Source organism: Oncorhynchus mykiss, chromosome 24 (genome assembly GCF_057628025.1).
Source record: "Oncorhynchus mykiss isolate SJ-2025 chromosome 24, ASM5762802v1, whole genome shotgun sequence".
Lineage (NCBI taxonomy): Eukaryota > Metazoa > Chordata > Actinopteri > Salmoniformes > Salmonidae > Oncorhynchus > Oncorhynchus mykiss.
This window is the reverse complement of record NC_143045.1, coordinates 17,033,485-17,053,260: the sequence shown is the minus strand read 5'-3', so window position 1 is coordinate 17,053,260 and position 19,776 is coordinate 17,033,485. Positions and strand designations below refer to the sequence as shown.

Here is a 19,776-nt window from a genome sequence, read left to right as displayed (position 1 = left end):
ATTCTCTGTACACTCTTAGAAAAAATGTTTTTTTGGGGTTCTTTATAGAACCTTTAGATTTTTTGATGAGATTAAAGAACCCTATCTAGTATTAACAAAAAATGTGAGAGTCCGACGAACCGGCTGAGGTGTGAGAGCCTGAGGAGCCGGCTGAGGCCTCCCCGGTAGCTCTAGTACTGACACCAGGATCCAACATACGTTCCAACACAAAAACAAACAAAAAACACTCCCTGATGCTTCCCTTAGGTGAGGTGTTATTCTGTAACAATGTACACTGAGAGTCGGGAAGCAAGTACAGGGAGCGAGTGTTTAATAAATAAACGGTACATAAAACAAGAAACACAAACAACGCACTGACATGAAACAGAGTCAATAGCACCTGAGGAAAGAAGCAAGGGGGGTGACAAATATAGTGAAGGTAATCAAAGGAGGTCATGGAGTCCAGGTGAGTGTCATGAGGCGCTGGTGCGTGTGACGATGGTGACAGGTGTGCACAAGAATCAGCAGTCTGGTGACCTAGAGGCCGGAGAGGGCGCACAAGTGACATAATGATGCAGCTTCATGATTTCACCTGGTCAAAAAAATGTCTATTGGACGTCTGACACGTTATGTCTCTATGGCAGGGAGAGATTGAAATCATATTTTGCAACATTGTTGCAGAGGTCTGAGTGGCAAACAGAAAGGTTCATACAAACCTATGCTGTTGCAAACTAAATGCTAGATAGAAGCAAGAGGAAATAATGTGTTTAATAAAAGCATAGTCCCGGTCGGTATAAGATAGAACGTCGCTGCCCTGCCTGCCTGGAAAATAACCGGTGGTTACCTAGGTTACAGCAAAAACTTTACTTTTTTCAAATGCAATTTTCTTTTTGTCTGCTTGTTTTAGTAAATTACAAACTACATTTAAGAAAAGTACAACATGTCTAAAGATTACATTTCAACAATGCCTGCTCCCGAGCGTTCTCACTACCCTCGTGTCCCTTTTCATGACAGAGGTAGCAGCCATGTGAGTGAGTGAGTGCTACCGACCAGCTACCAACCAGAACATTCATCTAGCCAAGACCAACAACACAAACAGACGGACTATACAGCTTCAAGTAGTGAGTGGAGTTACAGACTATACTAAACAAGTGAAATGTCTTACCAGTGATGAAGTGTTTTCACACACATCTACGTGTAGTGTACTTGGACACTGGGGCACCACATTTCCCACTCTCCCATGATGAATAGGCTCTTCTCTCAGGCTCTATTTCTCTACATGGGAGCATTGCAAAACATAGTTCGGGATTTTTGACCTTGTTAAATGTGCATTGAACAACCACAGCTTTTCGGAATGTTTTGTTATTTCTGAAAACAAATGCGATGATGAAGAGATAAGCAAAGTACCTTTTTTAATTCAAATATATGAAGCCAAAATAATATGATAGGCTAGATTAAAAAAAAGTTGAAACGTTATTAGAATTTGAGCATGTTTGTAAGCTAGCTAACTTAGCTAGCTAAACAGAAAAATCTAGCTAGGCTACTTTAATTTACCACTTTACAAGTTAGCCAGCTAACTCTTTTAACTAAACATGATTTTTTATTATGGGACATGCCAAATAGAGCATTGGCAATTATCTAATTGATACTTTTATTTCAGTATTTCAGTATGGAGTCAATTGAGGGGACCATGTTTCATGAAGCCATTTGAAGACCGTTGCTGACTGAGAGGAGGTATGCATAAAATTATTTATAATAAATGATGTATAATAAGTCTTGATGATACAATAGCCTAGTTAATCATTACATTACTTTTAACACACTATCTATGTTTTGCTCAGTCTGTCAGTAACCCAGGACCATCAGAGGCAGAGGATCTCTCTTTCGGCTGCAGCTGACAACAACTGCATGTATTGGTCTTCTACATCATAGTAATTATATACTGTATGTCTGCCAGTGGCGGTCGGTGCTCTTTAAGATGAGGGAGGACAATTATTTTTTGGGAGCATGGCCTTCTTTCTATTACAACATATTGGATGTCATTCATATTCCATTCACCCAGCTCAATAGGTTTAGGCTACTACATGACACTCATAATGTCCCTATACCCATCATGAGGTTGCTACAACTGAGCCTATGAATGAAAGTTTACAGCGTAGGTGCACAGATTGAGAGAAATTTGAGTAATCAAGGTGACAGACAGTGATACATTCAATACTGCCTTGCACACTCTTGCCTGCATCTAGCTGATTTAGGGTGTAATCATTAGTCCAACAGTCGCAAACAAGAGTTTCTATTGGACAAATTCAGGTATGTTTATCCCCGTTTTGTTCCGTTTGCTTCCCTATAAGAAACTTTTTTTCAACAGAATCGGCAGAATGAATACACCCCTGATCACACACAAACACAGTTCACTTTCATAGCTGCCACATACAAATAGCATGATTCCTTTGATCAATGGATAATTCCTTCTCACATCTATGCCCTCTCCTCCTCTCACCTATTCACTTCGCTTGTGGACTTCAGTGCACAACACATCAGCCGTCAGTGACACGGTGAAAAAACCTTTCCAGGCCAAACCTTCATGTCATAACCGCGAACCACTACACAGAGCCTACATCGATGTCACCATATTAGCTAACGTCAAGTCAACATAGCTAGTAGAACCAAAGCGTCAGTAAACCCGCTACAATCATGCAGTACAGTGTACAGTTAGCAAGCAGTTTAGCAGTTACATCGGCGGTCCCCAGTGGCAATAAATGTATAAATCCAAAAGCTTACCTTGACTTGGAAGAGTTCTAGTGTTGGATAGCCATAGCAGCTAGGTAACATAGCATCCCTCTCTTTTTGAGCCAGGTGTTTGAGTAGGCTAAACTAGCTAGCTACATTCGCTAGCTAAGAAAGTAGAAATATAGCTAGCTCACTCTCCCTCTCTCTTGCTTCTCCTTCATTTTTGAAGAAATACATCTGTTCAAAACTGTTCAACTATTGTATTTTTCTCTCTTTGACTCAACAACTCAGCACATTTTATACACTGCAGTGCTAGCTAGCTGTAGATTATGCTTTCAGTACTAAATTAATTATCTGATCCTTTGATTGGGTGGGCAACATGTCAGTTCATGCAGGATGTCCTCCTGAAGCTGTCATCATTACTGTGGAAGTCTGTGGAAAGGGGTGAGAACCACGAGCCTCCTAGGTTTTGTATTGAATTCCGTTGGACCCTTGAGCAAGGCCCTTAACCACACAATATGCTCTTCGTCCAGGGGCACTGCACTGCAACTTAAACATGTGCACATCTAAACTGTATGTTTGAGGTTTGCCGTTTGGGGGAATGAGAACGGAGCAGAAGACACATTTTTATTGTTCGCTGTAACTGGACAAATTTGCATTGTTTTGCATTATATTGTATTGTAAAGAAGTCAGCCAGAGTTGATGTGGGCCATCATTCAAACAAAGTCATGCCTTCCTGCCCACCAATGCATATTTCCAAACTTTTTGTTGTTGCATATAATGACAATACATTCTAAAAACGATGCTAGTATTTATTCTATTGTCCATTATTTAATTGTTTATTCAATTATATTGTTAGCAAAAAAATATTTATATTTAAAAGTAGTAGCCATAATTCATAAATGTCACCATTCAGGGAACCATATGGAACCATTTTGGTTCAGTGAAGAAGAACATCTAAGGTTCTGATCCATATATGAAGCAAGCAATATAACCCTTTTGGGTCCTATAAGGAACCTTTTTTAAGAGTGTAGGACACAAAAACAGAAAGCACCCAACTGCCCTCACTTGTCATAGGTCCTCACTTTGGACCATAGCAGCAGAAAACATAACATGTATCATTACATTAAGCACTTTAGGGCTCTACATAGTATCAATCTAGTTACAGCTTTAAATGCTGTATCCGAAAAAGTGTACCCACTGTTTATAATCAGTCGATACAGAATGTGGATGGAAGCCTAAATTCAAGGTTGAACTACAAAGTTTCTATGTCAGTATCCACAAATAAAACCAACCCCCGTGGTAGGTTATTGATTTGGTATTAATTTACCAGTAGGCTATATAAGGTTCCTGACCTGCTGCGTAAAGGGAGCATAGTGAAAGACAATTAACATTCCTACCACACGGTGTACACGTTTTCAATCAAGCGTGTCCTTGGGACATTGAGCAAATCTACACAAACAAACCTAAGATCATTAATGATATATCTATAAATTTGAAAAATTTGAATAGTATAAGTGGCCTATATTAGCCTATATTATAAGAGGCTTTGAGGCGTCCCACGCGGGGATCAAAGCGCCAGAGAGATTCTGCCCTGCCTCTACTGCTCCTGGCGCGCTTCCATAGTGGTGCTGATGTTGGGAAGGACGGAAGGAGAGAAAGAAAGGGGAGGAGAGGAGTGGTACGGGGAGGGGGCGCCGCACTGCTCTGCTACAAGTTCATCCCAGTGGCTCTCTTGCTGCAGCGTGAGAAACAGTCTTGACACACGACCCGTTGCGGAACAACACACAGGACACAAACTCACTTTCTCTGTTTCTAGGGGTATATTTGTTTGAAAATAATCTCATTCCGTCATTCTTTATTACTTTGAATGAAAAAGAAAACGTTTATTTAAGTGAGATATAAAGCTGGTAATAATTGTGGATCGCGGTGGGATTGAAAAGGCAGGCGACAGGCGCTTCACTGAGTGATTTGTTCTTTGGGTCTGGCGTTACAGATGGAGAGAGGGAGTGCACATTTCAGAGGAGATCGCTTTCCGATAGCGCGTATGGATTGAATGGAAATGCGGAATTGAGGCGGAAGGCATTCTTGATTCTAGAGGAGGAATTATGCGAAAATCCAACGGGAAAATACCACTATATGTTTTATCTCTAATTGAAGGGGGTTGATTTATAACGCATGTGGTTGACATAGCCAACCTAAATGGTGCATTAGTATATATATCAACTTGCCACGCAATTGGTTACAGTGGGTAGTCATAGTCTTAGTAGTCTTGTATTGTAAAATCGAAAAATAAATTAAACTATATATTTTTTATCAGGTCAAAGAATGGGAATATAGCACCACTATAACCAGTCTTAGTACTTTACACGAGTAGGCATTTTTTTCCTCTATTGGAAACTAATTTAAATATTTTGGATTTTGAAGAAATGGCAATCAACATAGACACTGAATTCGAGAAATCTAACCTGGGTGAGAGCGGTCGCGCACCCGCCAACGAGTCTCAGGAGACGGAGAAACTTCTCAGCCCCGTGACCACCGAGCCCGCTGGCGGCAACGGTATGAAAATGTCCTCCTCCTTCACAGTCAACGTGGGGAGCGACAAAAACCTGGATGTAGACCAGAACGGCCACAGTTTGCCCTTTAGGTCGGGCTCTGCAGGGCACCTTGCTGCTGCCCCCCTTTCCCCGTCCCGGGTCAGTTTGAGTCGCAGTTGCACATCTTCCATCGGAAACGCCGCGGTCCAAGAAGCGCAAAAGCCCAAAGACTACCTCATACTGGTCATATTGTCCTGCTTCTGCCCTGTCTGGCCCGTCAGCATTGTTGCTTTGTTATTTTCAATTATGGTAAGTGGATATCTATCGGCTGTCTAGGAAAGTGGGGTCTAAAAACGCCTGTCGTTTCTTGTCAATTCACTGTCCATGCTGTGTTGATATATGAAACATCGGGATATAAGGGAATAATTATTTGCAATTTCTTAATAAAATAGACCTAGGATATTAACACTAGTAATAACCTCAAACAGCATTGTTTAGAATGCAGACTGTTTCCACTAAATCGTAGCCCAATAGCCAAGTTGAATTCGAAAGCCCCTTTTTATCCATTCGTAATCAAGTGTAGGCCTACGGGCTCTATTCAATCTGTATCGCTGAAGTTTACAGATTGCATGCTAGAAATGTAAAGGTCATTTCCGATTTTGCCGACATATGCAGTGTTTACCTTGAATGCAGTCTCTGCTAACACGGAACATTATATTTAAATTTCAATCATGCTGTAACGCTAAATTTCCGCGATATGGATTGTATAGAGGCCTAAATCTACAACTATTCAACAAATAATTGTATGATAAAGGGAAAAGGACAGTATATCGATCACATTTATTTTTTCAACTACTTTAGCCTACCTTGTGGGAATGGAGGTGGGAAGGGAGGGGAGGCACTCAATTACAGCCCTCCCTGCTGCTTCATTCAGAAAAGATTTGCAGCATACTTGCACTTCCTGTACTGGGTGCCATGCACATGATGTCCCAGTTGGGCAATAATATGGCCAGTGTTGGCACATTGATGTAGCCTTTGTTGCAGCAGATTTATCAATGAGGATGCTGACCAGAATTATATTGTTTTTCAGCAAAAGTCTGCTTACATTTGGAGGGATCGCAAAAACTGGGATAACATGACATATCCATCACTCGTAACAAACTAACGTTAGCCACATAGCTAGCCTAGCTAATGTTAGCCACAACAAAGTTGAGTTGATAATGCGTGATAAAGACAGAAAAATGTGTAATACACACAAAATGCATTGTGATTAAAATCGTGTATTATTGAGTTGGATTGATCAATTTGAAGATAGAAGTTTTAACAACAGGTTGAAACTGTGTGGAACACATTTTCGATGTGGATGTTGTTTCAAAGCCTAACACAACGAAATGGACAGTAGCTGTTTTCGATTGACATTCATTTGGATACATCCATAACAATGTTTGCCTTCTCGTCAGGACACTTGACAGTGTTCATTACGAGGAGATCGCACTGCAAATCCAAAATTAGGGTAGAAGTTAGCTAAATAGTTTGTTGCTAGCAAACCTGCCAATATGACAACCAAATTAAAAAATATCAGTTGCTGAAAACAGCTGTTCAACCTAGAAACGTGATTTGACAGCATAGCGCCACTTGCGTCATGACTGCAACACTGCAGTAGGGACCAGAGAAATTAATGTTCATCACTCACCACGTTAGGTCATCAGTTGCTCCAAAAAAATGTCTCTGCAAAAACAAATCAATGCTAGCTACCTAGCTAAGTCTTTCCTAAGTGTTTACAATGTATTAAATGTCGGTTTGTGTGGTTCTGTAACTTTGTAGTAAGTAGCAAGTGTGTAGGCGCTTACTGCGTCATGATTGCAAGATGTCCCAATATCTTTGCCAACTGTCCCTTTATCTGGTTTTAATGTCCACTCTAGAATGCCCTTCTAGCCAATCAGAAACGAGTATTCAACAATGCTGTGGTATAATATAAAATAATGGCACAGGACTTATAAGCATATCTTGTTTGCTAAATGAACAAGCTACAGCCTATGGCAAGGCCCATACCCAGATAACATACAGTAGGCCAACTCATATTTTGTTCTTCTGAAATAAATGTCCTTCATATTATGTTTCTTTAGACCTGCGTAAAATAAATAATGGATTTATTGTTATGGTTTATATTCAATTTATTTATTAGACTTTTTAAATGTAGATGTTCCAAAGGCACGCATCAGCAGCTTGTATGTGGCGTGTATTTGTGGAGTCCTGGAGATGCTAAACTTGTTTATGTTAATTAACGGTACTTTACCGTGAGACTGGCAGTCTTTTGCATGACAATAACCGCCTGACAAAATATCATGACTTCCATAGCCCTAAGAGAGGCACAGTGTATGTAGGCTATAGTGTTAAGCCTCGTGCACACAGGTTGTGTCAAACCATATAGAGTATAACTAGGCCCTCAAAAAAAGGCCTGGAAGAGCCAGATAGGTTGAATCATTTACATGGGGTTCTTTGAAGCGCCAAAAAATGTTCCCCTCCTATGTGGACAAACAGAAAAATGTATGGTTCTCCTTAGCACTTTTTTTCTAAGAGTGTAATAGCTAGAGAAGTTTTGGAGAGGGTTGTGTTGAAAGTACTGAGATGTTTCAGGTGTTTTTTATAGATCTCATTACACTGCGGTTATGATGCTGAAACCTCCACAGAGTTTGTGTCTGACTTAAGTTGTGACTGGCCTACATGTTGGCGTCTGTCCTTGCTGCAGGCTACATTTTCTATGCTAGTGTTCTAATAAGATAAGTTTGGTCCAGGTATAAATGGCTCTAGCCAGTTTAGAAGAACACAATTTGGCGCATGTGTCTTCTATCTTTGGGCTTGCAGGATGACTCAAAGACAGGGATAGCACACAATAATAAAACATTCAGTTTATAAAACATGGCAGTTCTGACAACAACAGTTCTCTCCTAATGGACCCAGCATCGTAGCTGACAGAGGGAGGGAGAGAAAGAGAGGGAAGATGAGATGGGAGGGGTAGAAACCAGAGATGGCCACTAACTCAATAGAAGGCGATAGAAGTCAATTGAACCTTTCTGCAGAGGGCAAATTGCAACAGTTAGCCAGCTACGTAGCTTTGATAAACATCTTTTCAGTCCTGAGGGGAGCAAGACAATCTCTCTCTCTCTCACACACACACACACACACACACACACACACACACACACGCACACACACACACACAGGGAAGGGGAATACAGGGCTAGCATCAGGATAGGAAATTACAATATTACCTGCCCGCCACAGGGGTGGACTTGTGAAGATTATTCAGGCAGCCTACAGATTGGCTAGAACACATTTTCTAACACTGAAACAGATAGGAGTTTAATCAAAAGGGAAAAATATAATAAATCCTAAAATCTTTATTTAAAAAGGGGAAAATGACTTTTGCCTACATTCTTTATCAACACGTGTGGATAAATTCATTCCATAATTTCATAACACTGAATACCAAACAACTGGTTAATAATACAGTATATTGCTCAATCACCTAAGGCATAAGAAAACGTAATAGTATATATATTATATATTGTACAGTATATCTTGTTCAACCACCAATGGCCAACTCATGCTGATCTGTAAGTAGAAAAGCAAGTTAGGCTTAACAGATGTAAGACAGCTGTACTGATGACTATTGGTATTGAGGTTGCTGCTGGCAGACGCAGAAGACGTGGAGTCAATTCTGTGGTGTGGAGAGGCAGAGAGAGACAAGGTCATGGGCTTTTATTGGCTGTGCAGGCCTTTCCAGGTAATGGGACTGACTGCTAGGCCCAAACTGCTACTGCACGCTCGGCACGTTCACTGGTGAAATATGAGCTTCAAGCCTCAGCCCAATGGATATTTTTCTCTTTCTTTTAAGGTGTGGGAAGGGGGAGCCTTGTGTGTGTGTGTGTGTGTGTGCGTGTCTAAATGGCTTATTAGTAATCTTGTGCAGCTGCTACGTTGGGTAGTTTTGAAATCAGCATTCCCTCTGAAAACTTGGAAAGGACAATGGTGGAATAGTTACCCAATTGTCATACTTAAGTAAGTAAAAGTGAAAGTCACCCGGTAAAATACTACTTAGGTAAAAGTCTAAAAGCATTTGTAGCAGCAAATTAGCTATTACTGAAGTAGCTCTGCTGATATAGTACTACACCCTACTACATTTAACCTGGACTAAAAAGCATTTTCAATGGCGATTTTCCATTGAGCATGCTTTTTACTCCCGAACTAGGCTTAATCTGTGCCCTGGAAACAGCCTCTTAATGTAGTATGGATAAAACAATGCACCATTGTCATTGTTTCCTCGAATACATGACAGTGGATTCAACTATGTGAATCATCAGTCTACGTCTGGAATAGAATAATGGAATACTTTCTCCAGTCTTTCTCTTCCTTAGAGATACAGGCTTGCCTCATTCAAGCCTTCTACGCACAATCCAATTTACTGTCCACATGTACCAACCTCCCAGCTCTTTGACTGTTTGCCCTGGGGGAAAACAACCATTAATGAGGAGTCATGATGCCTTATGTGGATACTTCAAAGCCGTATCTGTCCATCATTGAGGAGATACAGTGGGGCAAAAAAGTATTTAGTCAGCCACCAAATGTGCAAGTTCTCCCACTTAAAAAGATGAGAGAGGCCTGTAATTTATCATAGGTACACCTCAACTATGACAGACAAAATGAGAAAAGAACATCCAAATAATCACATTGTGGGATTTTCAATGAATTTATTTGCAAATTATGGTGGAAAATAAGTATTTGGTCAATAACAAAAGTTTATCTCAATACTTTGTTATATACCCTTTGTTGGCAATGACAGAGGTCAAACGTTTTCTGTAAGTCTTCACAAGGTTTTCGCACACTGTTGCTGGTATTTTGGCCCATTCCTCCATGCAGATCTCCTCTAGAGCAGTGATGTTTTGGTGCTGTTGCTGGGCAACACGGACTTTCAACTCCCTCCAAAGATTTTCTATGGGGTTGAGATCTGGAGACTGGCTAGGCCACTCCAGGACCTTGAAATGCTTCTTATGAAGCCAGTCCTTCGTTGCCCGGGCGGTGTGTTTGGGATCATTGTCATGCTGAAAGACCCAGCCACGTTTCATCTTCAATGCCCTTGCTGATGGAAGGAGGTTTTCACTCAAAATCTCACGATACATGGCCCCATGTTTCCACCCCCATGCTTCACAGTAGGTATGGTGTTCTTTGGATGCAACTCAGCATTCTTTGTCTTCCAAACACGATGAGGCAAGTTTTTACCAAAAAGTTATATTTTGGTTTCATCTGACCATATGACATTCTCCCAATCTTCTTCTGGATCATCCAAATGCTCTTTAGCAAACTTCAGACGGGCCTGGACATGTACTGGCTTAAGCAGGGGGACACGTCTGGCACTGCAGGATTTGAGTCCCTGGCGGCGTAGTGTGTTACTGATGGTAGGCTTTGTTACTTTGGTCCCAGCTCTCTGCAGGTCATTCACTAGGTCCCCCCGTGTGGTTCTGGGATTTTTGCTCACCGTTCTTATGATCATTTTGACCCCACGGTGTGAGATCTTGCGTGGAGCCCCAAATCAAGGGAGATTATTAGTGGTCTTGTATGTCTTCCATTTCCTAATAATTGCTCCCACAGTTGATTTCTTCAAACCAAGCTGCTTACCTATTGCAGATTCAGTCTTCCCAGCCTGGTGCAGGTCTACAATTTTATTTCTGGTGTCCTTTGACAGCTCTTTGGTCTTGGCCATAGTGGAGTTTGGAGTGTGACTGTTTGAGGTTGTGGACAGGTGTCTTTTATACTGATAACAAGTTCAAGCAGGTGCCATTAATACAGGTAACTTCTCATTTTGTCTGTCATAGTTGAAGTGTACCTATGATGAAAATTACAGGCCTCTCTCATCTTTTTAAGAGGGAGAACTTGCACAATAGGTGGCTGACTAAATACTTTTTTGCCCCACTGTATCTGATTTGACATAATGAGGTTGTTGTAAGCAGAAGGGTAGAAACATTGTTTTCACCGATCCAACTCGGTCAGATCAGTGATCTCTTAACATGGCGTCCTATAAGTTAAGGTACCAATCACAATGGGAATACAAAACAAAACATTATGTGATTGGTAAATTAACTCTCAAAATCTACCCAATTGTTTTTAGACATAGACTGACCAATTGAATGTGGTTAAGATCAGTGGTCTGTTTAGGGACGTAACATCCATCTGATAAAGTTGTGGAGTTGTTGAATTAGGGGTTTCAGTGAACTCTTACACACCAGGGTTTCCTAACCCTGCCCTGCCCTTGGGCTCCGTTCCAATACTGTAGAAATGTGTCCTACTGTCATTCCTCCCTTAAAGTGGTCACTGATCTGACGTGACTGGATTGGTAGAAGCTAGGTCGTAGTGGAACTCTTGATCTCGCCTTTCAAATCAAGTTAGATCAGCGATTACTTCAAAGAGGGAGAGAAGGAAAGGAGTAATTTTAGAGTTATCTGAATACACACGGGCATACACACACACGCCAGGGTTGGGCACAATTCTCTCTCTCTCTGTGTGTGTGTGTGTGTGTGTGTGTGTATGTACAGGACCATTCCTGTCCTCCAGGCTGCTCCCATCCCTGGGACCACACTCTTCATTATTAATGACAGCAGCAGCAGGGAGGGAGAGCACTTTCTTAGAGACTCATAGCTCTCCATGTTCTACAACTTTCTCTCTCCATCTTTCTCTGTCTCTACCGCCATCTTCCTCTCCATCTCATCTCTGATTCTGTCCTTCGCTCTCCATCTCCGATTCTCTCTCTGTCTTTCTCCCGCCACCTCTCTCCAGCCTCGACTGCAGTGGGAACAACCACAGGGCTGGGGTATGTGTGTGTGCTTGTTGTGTGGGCTTGCCTGGTTGTACTGCAGGTGGGATGAGAGGCCAGGTTTTTGCTGAATTTCACATTCATAAGAAAAATATGAGCAGGTCTCCCTCTTCCTGTAAATCAATACAACCATGTATTACATAGTCTGAAGGCTCCCTTCCACCTACCCCCAGCTACTAACACACACACACACACACACACACACACACACACATACTTACTTTACTCTTTCTGAGAATACAGCTGGAGGTCTTTGACCCAGGCTTATCTGACTTCCAGTGCACTGTGTGAGTTCCTGTCTCACCAGAGACAGCGAGGCTCATGGGTAGAGGGAGAGGGAGGAAGGACAGGGGAAGGGTAGGGGGAAGAGGGATGAAGGGAGGGATACACGGGGGAAAGAGGGATGAGAGGGAGAGCAAGTGAGGGAGGGAGGACGGAGTGTTGTTTTCTGCTGTGATAAAAGGGTAATCTCATTCGTGTTTGAGTTGCTTTGTTTATCAGAAAAGTTACTTGAGATGACGTCGTTTGCAACCTGCAACTGCAACAAAAATTGCTTACAAATCGTTCTGTGTTACACAGGCTTTCAATGACAATATCTACAGGAAACTGCCAAAATAAAGGAAACAATTGAATAAATGAGGGATACAAAGTATAAAAAGCAGGGGTTTCCACCCCAGGTGAGGCTCCTGAGTTCATTAAGCAATGAAGAAGAGGAAACAGGAGTCTCAAAGGAGATGGTTTAAAGTGTGTGTGTGTGTGTGTGTGTGTGTGTGTCAGTCACCAGATCTTAACACTTAAGGGAGATTCTGGAGTGGCGCCTGACACAGCATTTGCCATCACCATCAAAAGAACACCAAATGATGGGATTTCTCATGGAAGAATGACGCCACATCCCTCCAAAAGAGTTCCAGAAACATGTAGAATCTATACCAAGGTGCATTGAAGCTGTTCTGGCTCGTGGTGCCCCAATGCCCTATTAAGACACTTTATGTTGGTGTTTCCTTTATTTTGGCAGTTACTTATATATTATAGGCATTTACATTTGGGGTGTGCTATTTGCACATGTACTGTTGTCTTCTGGATTTATTCGTCAACCCTTAACAGTTTTGGTACTCATACCAGACAGCATATTAAAAAAGTATCAGACAGTAAATATAGCATCACTGGTCTAAGCAGAAATAATGTATTCAATTGAAGGGTGCTGTCCCGGATCAGTCCTTAAGAAGACCTAAAGCATCAGAGGACATTTAAAGAATGCATGACTGTGTTCTGTTTAAGATTATGATTTGCATTCCTCCCTGCCTGCTCAAAAACGTAACTATCACCCCCAGTTCTGAATTTGAATGAGGCTGCCGCTATGCACACAGCATTATGCATAGCTAGTAGCTGCTCTAAACAGGAAGTATTGAACCACATCTGGATGTCCTGCCAGACACAAATGCACATAAGTGCGGGCATCACACACACAACAGCAAACGGTGAAGCCCGCCTTGCTTAGACATACACACACATTCACGCAAGTTCACATACTGTACACACACGCATCCCTAGCTAATAGAGAATTACTGTATTCTGCCAATGCAATATCATTTTCATCATCAAAAGAGAAAAATGGAGGGGTATTATGAAGGAGATGGGGAAGAAAGTGTTCTAGAAGTGGGATCACCATTACAGCAGAGCCTCCAGTCATCTCCATAGATGTCATGGTTTAATAAAGGCTAATTGAATTCAGAGTTATGTAATTTCCCCCCAGTTAGAATACTTTGAAAGTGTTTCCTTCTTTCATTCCTCCATTATGTGGTTAAAACTGATCTGACTTTGATATAAATTAAAACATAGACCCTCATAGAGGCCAGTCCAGCACCATGGACAGCACCCACATGCTTCTTGAAGTGCTTTTGGTTCATGCTCAGATAGTACTGTATATCTGTGGTTAGCATTTTGTTGTTTTCCTATATATTTTTTGAGATGATTGGTTAGATTCTGGTTTACAATCCGTTAGATGTGGTGATGACAGAAACAGATAATACACCACAGTACCCGAGTCAAGAGGCTGAGGTCATTTGGAGAGAATCCTGTTGAGTAGAGATCTTTTTGTAGCTAATGATCTCCATAATGCAGTGTAGTGGAGTGGGGGCTGTGTGTGTGGGGGGGGGAGGGAAGGGGGGGATTTCTACTGCTCATCCAAAGATAAAAGCAGTGGCGGATTAATGGGTGAATGTGGCATTCTAGGAACTGGGTAGTTGCAACCCGGTGCCATAATCAGAGGTATTTGTCTTTTGTGTGTCTCAATCACCTCCTGTGGTCCCGTCTTAGACACACACACACACCACTCCAGTCTGTCAACCTGTCTCTATTGTCTGCAACAGATATACGTATAGTACAGTATAAAGCTGCCTTGTGTGATTTACAGTAAGGCCCACACTACACTGTTCATCAACTTCAACCAATAGCAACCTAAAGGCTTTGCAGACAAAGTTTGATAATCACTCAATCAATAGGCCTCACTGTGGTTTCCAAATATTGGAAATACTTTATACAACAAGGATAACCTCTTGGTCAAGTCGTTATTGTAAAATATTCAATAAAGAACCTGGCAAAAGTGTAAATAAATAAAAGGTCTGCAATGAAATGGTCCCAAATTTTGTCGAGCTGTAGGAAATCTCTCAGCGTTCATGTTCATTCCACTTTAAAGTCATTTCTCTGTGCATTAATGGACTAGCAACTGATAAATATTTCAGTGACTGAGTGAAACTGCCAAATTAAATCATGTCCAGGTATGTTTGAGAACAAGTTTTCCCATGAATCTCTGTATGGATTTTAGAGTTTCAGTTGTAAGATTCAGGTTTCCTACAAGAGCACAAGTCATACAGACAGGAAGTAAGACGTCAGACAGTTTGACTATAAGATAACTAAAAGATGACATGAGAAAGGTGTAGTTCAAGATCTGGATAAGATTGTATGCTAAATGACCAAAATGTCAAACGTAACAACTCAAATTGTGTCGTGACGGTTGTGTCTCTGTGGGGGTGTAAATGCATCTGGTCTTGTGTTGTGTGTCCTCTCCTCTCCTCGTCAGTCAAGAAACAGCCTGCAGTCGGGAGACATGGACGGCGCTAAGAGACTGGGTAAACTGGCTCGACTCCTCAGTGTCGTTTCCATATTCCTGGGTGTGCTCATCATAGTCGTGTCTGTAACGGTCTCTGGTAAGTAACACACACACACCGCTGCTGTGCATAAACACATGCACATACTGCATAACAATTTCAAGGTAATATATGAACATACATAAACATACACCAGTCTGTCATCAATCACATTGATGCCTGGAAAGTGTGTGTGTCTGTGTATCAGCTCAGCAGATTTCTGTGCTCTGTGTGGATTGATTAAAGACTGCAGCTATAGCAGGCTGGCTTTGTGGCAAGGAGAGTATCCTTTCTGCTGTTTCAGCTACAGACCAGCCTGTCATACTGTAGGAATGACTGGACCTTAACCTTTCTGTCTCTCACCTCCCCTGCTCTCTCCTCCCGAACAGTAACCAAGTGACCAGTGTATATACTATGAAACAAGAGCACTGCTGCAAGCCAAGCAGAGGATGCAGCATGGAAAAAAATATATAAATTCCGTTGATTCCTGAGATGAAAAATAAATATCATCACCTACTCCACACTGTAATCAAGATCAAGGCAGAAAATTAAGAAGTTTAAAGAAGAGTAGGAAATGCAGTAGGAAATGCAGTAGGAAATACACTAGCAAATGAATAAACCAAAGCAAAAATATCCAGATATGCATGCATTAGATTACAGTAACATTTGCTTGATGAAAAAGAAAATCCTTGACATAAAAAGTGTTTCAAAAGAACGTTGGACGATTGACTTTTGGTTTGAGGGACTTGCTACTCTCATTCGATTCTCTGTGGAGTACAAATAGTCTTAGGATGAAGAAGAGAGGGAGGAACAGAGGAATGAAGTGATACAAACTTTTCTGTATCAAGAATGGAAGGAGACCTTGAAAATGGACTCCAAACATCAAGACAGCTGAATAATAACCTACATATATACCTAGTTGGCCTGACCGCCTGCATTGAAAGCATATACAACTATACAGATATATTTGCAATATAAGTATATACAGATTAATATATCAATTCACATTTTATAAAAGTTGTGTATGTTGGGCTGCGATGATTGAGACTTAAGTTAAGATGGCTACCTGGCCGGCAGTGGCTGTCGCCTACTATGGTTTGCCGAAGGATGTAATATTTGATCAGGGAACACAATTCAGAGAAGATGTTTTTGAATTTATGTTGTTTTTTTTGTAGGTTTTTGACAAAAATAAGAGACCACTTGCATGCATGTCTTGACTGTAGATAGCCAACCTTTTTAATTTAGTTTGTGAATTCATATTTGTTTGTCTGTGTTTTTACCTTGGGATATAACGAGCCAGTTGCTTAGAGCCTTTGGAGAGTGAATTGAACATACTGTGAGTGTTTCGGCTCCATGTGGGTTGACTGTGGGTAAGGACAGAAACAGAATACCCTTCAACCCTCTTCTCCCCTGCCTTGCTGTGGGAGGGGTCTGACTATATTAATGCGCATGCCTATCCTCCCCATCCCCTCCAAACATCCATGCCAGAACATGGGCATAAGCCTGAGAATATTCAATTTGTCAGAACCATTACTGTCCCCTTCCCCACTGCCCCCCCTCCAATTCCAACCCACCCTACACCAGTACCTGGTCTCATTACCTGGACTGTTAATGTAACTTGTTTCACTGAATGTATTTTGTAGTACTACAGAGACCAACACCAATCCTTAACCTATTGCCACCGTGCTGTATCGGTATGACATGTATTTATATGAAGAATATATATGCAATATTATATAGGCATGCTTTGGGCTAAACGGTACCCAGGTTTTTGTATGTCATTGTAATGACCCACTAACGTTAAAGGAACATTGTTTTGAGGTTTGATTGATTGATTTGCAGCAGTTCTCTCTGTACCCGTAACACACTCATTTGTCTGTATTCAAATGTGTCACCATGCCATCTGGAATAAGTCCCACAGTTGGTTCTAATTCTACTGCGGCAACACAACAAAGAACTGTTATATTGACACACTTCAGATGTTTACTGGAAGGTCATAACACCTCTTATAAAACCTTCAGTACCACTACATGATGCTTCGTAACAACCTTGTTTGGACTTACATTCATGTTTGTATTACTCTCGTAACTGATGCTCTTCAACTTCCATTTGATTTCAATACTGTAAGTTGACAATAGCGATTATTCATATTTTCTTGATTCAACTGCTTGTCTTATCAAGGGTTAATGTAGGTGTTAGCTACACATGAGATCAAAGATAAATCATTCTATGATAATTTGATTGAATTAAACTGGCCTGAATTTAAAATGTTCAAAGAGATATAAAATGATTGAAAAAGCACCTGTAATTGGTGAAAAAGGTCACCATATTAACATTTGAGGTCTCCTTTTGAATCCTCTAAACTATGAACACACATTGGTTAATTCCTTGCTGAATAAAAAAACAATTCTGCCCCTGTCTAAGCATGCAAAGCACCAGATAAAACCTGGAAACTCTCGACAATATAATGTGAACATTTTTGGCATCTGTACTGTATTTCTAGAAACAACAAATAGAAATAGGACCACAGCTGTTGAACGACTCAACATGGTCACGATGTTTAAAAGCACTGAACTCAAGACAGCCTTACAGCACATCTTTAGGTATGATAACAAAAAGGGCAGCAAGTTCATGTTGCTATACAGGTTATATTGTACAATAGCACGCTCGTACAGCCACAGTGTGCTTCACTTGACAGGTGGGCTGAAGAGACATCCCTGTCGAAAGAGCTCTAATGTTTATCTCTGGGCAACAGGCATGCACAAACTAACTTCCCACACACACCTAAAGGGCTTTTAGAAACCTGCCTTGGGGGGAAAGTAGACGGCTGCTTTTGTCATACAGTAAGAGTAAACGGCAGAGGAGAGAGAGGGGGGGAGACCCCAATCCAGCAGGATAGAGTCAGTGACTCAGTCTGCCATTAAAACATCCAAAATTCAACATAATTCCTATAAGACGCATTTGTCTGGTAATTTCACTGTTATCACATGGAATTCCACTTTTACAACACATACTTCCCTGACTATCTTTCTGCTGCGAGATGCATACATGCGGTTCTGTGTCAGTAAAACAGTGACTTTCAATTAATGTCTATTTTTTTATGTCCTTATTTCTTCCCCTTTTGATAGCATATGTATATGCTGGTTTCCATCTCTGTTGTGAACATTCTGCATGTCTGGAATAAACATTACCATGCATGGTCTCCGGTGAGTTGGATTGATTTATGTGGGTTTGGATAGCATTGATCTGTGTGTTTGTGCTTGTGTATGGACAGAGTATGTCATAGAGGAATGGTCTAGGGGTAGTGTCAGAGAGGGGATGTAAAGGGTCAGACAACCTGCCTTTTAAAGTGGCATCTGGAGTAAAGCAGCAGTAGCTCCACTGACAATGACCAAAGTGAATGTTCCTGTCTGGAACACTAGAACAGGAAAAGCTGTGGAGCTAAACCCTCATGTTAGCATATACACACTCTAACTACTCTAATAATTAACATTTTTAGTATTTTTTTTGATTGATTATTAAAGAATAAGATTGGATATCTTTAGCTACAGCAGTAGCCCCTTGGTATATCCTGTTGCTCTGAAAAATGGGATGAAAAATGTTTGCTTGATTTCTCAAATAGTCGTGTTTTTTGGTGACGCCACCTTTCCTTGTTTGTGGTTCTACACGTCATTAGACACCTTCACGTGAGCTGCATCTGTGAGCTGTGCTAGAATCAGCCTTTTAAACTCACTTTATTCTTCTTTGTGGAGGAACTTGAGTCACAGTGAAAGTACACAATACTTAGTTCTGCTCCAGTGATCTTCAAACCAGACAAAAGGATATGAAATATTCAGACTCTATACTGTACCACCAGAGTAGGCTAGCTGTGTTTACTGTAAGGATGTTTGTTGAACCAGTTATAGACCAATAGCAGTACTGCACTCAGGTGCCAAAATACAGTTCCCATTTACCCTCAGAGAAGAAACCTGAAAAGAGATAAAGAATGAAAGGAATAAAGGAGTGACATCACATGAAAAATGAGAAAATTGGTGTACTTGGAATGGTTATCGATAATCCCACTTCATGTAGCTATACAAATATAACAAACTTCAATATATCAGTCAACTGAGACTAAAACATCCTTGTCTAGTTACCAGATGATAAGAGATGTAAAACAGAGACAGAAAGACGAGGTAATTCATTTAAAACTCAGTAATTGACTATGGAGATGACAGGGGAGACATGACAGGTTCCTGTAGAGTCCTGGGGGGAAGCCGTCACCCCCCACAGACTGCAGTAACATCTCCCCTGCAGTGTGGCTGTCACGACACACACATGCTCACAAGCAGGCAGGTGCACACAGTTTTACAAAAGAGGTCTGAGGGAGTGTGTGCGGGTGACTCAGATTCTGTCAGAGTGAATTAATGTGAGAGCACCTCATTCCTCCAACAGTAATCTAGCTGCTGCAGCTTTGTTTACTGTAACATCTCCAGCCACTTCCACTAAAACCACTTAAAATGCCACTGACAATTTC

The 19,776-nt window shown here is 41.2% G+C and overlaps 1 protein-coding gene across 1 annotated transcript; it reads left to right on the top strand.

The window, feature by feature from the left end:
• The first annotated feature begins 4,331 nt into the window (after nt 1-4,331).
• On the top strand, nt 4,332-18,462 carry LOC110503859 (trafficking regulator of GLUT4 1). Its single transcript, XM_021582421.3, has 3 exons — nt 4,332-5,555; nt 15,194-15,320; nt 15,650-18,462. The coding sequence occupies exons 1-3, from the start codon at nt 5,139-5,141 to the stop codon at nt 15,658-15,660; spliced, it is 555 nt and encodes a 184-aa protein (XP_021438096.1). The 5' UTR covers nt 4,332-5,138; the 3' UTR covers nt 15,661-18,462.
• The last annotated feature ends 1,314 nt before the right edge of the window (nt 18,463-19,776 follow it).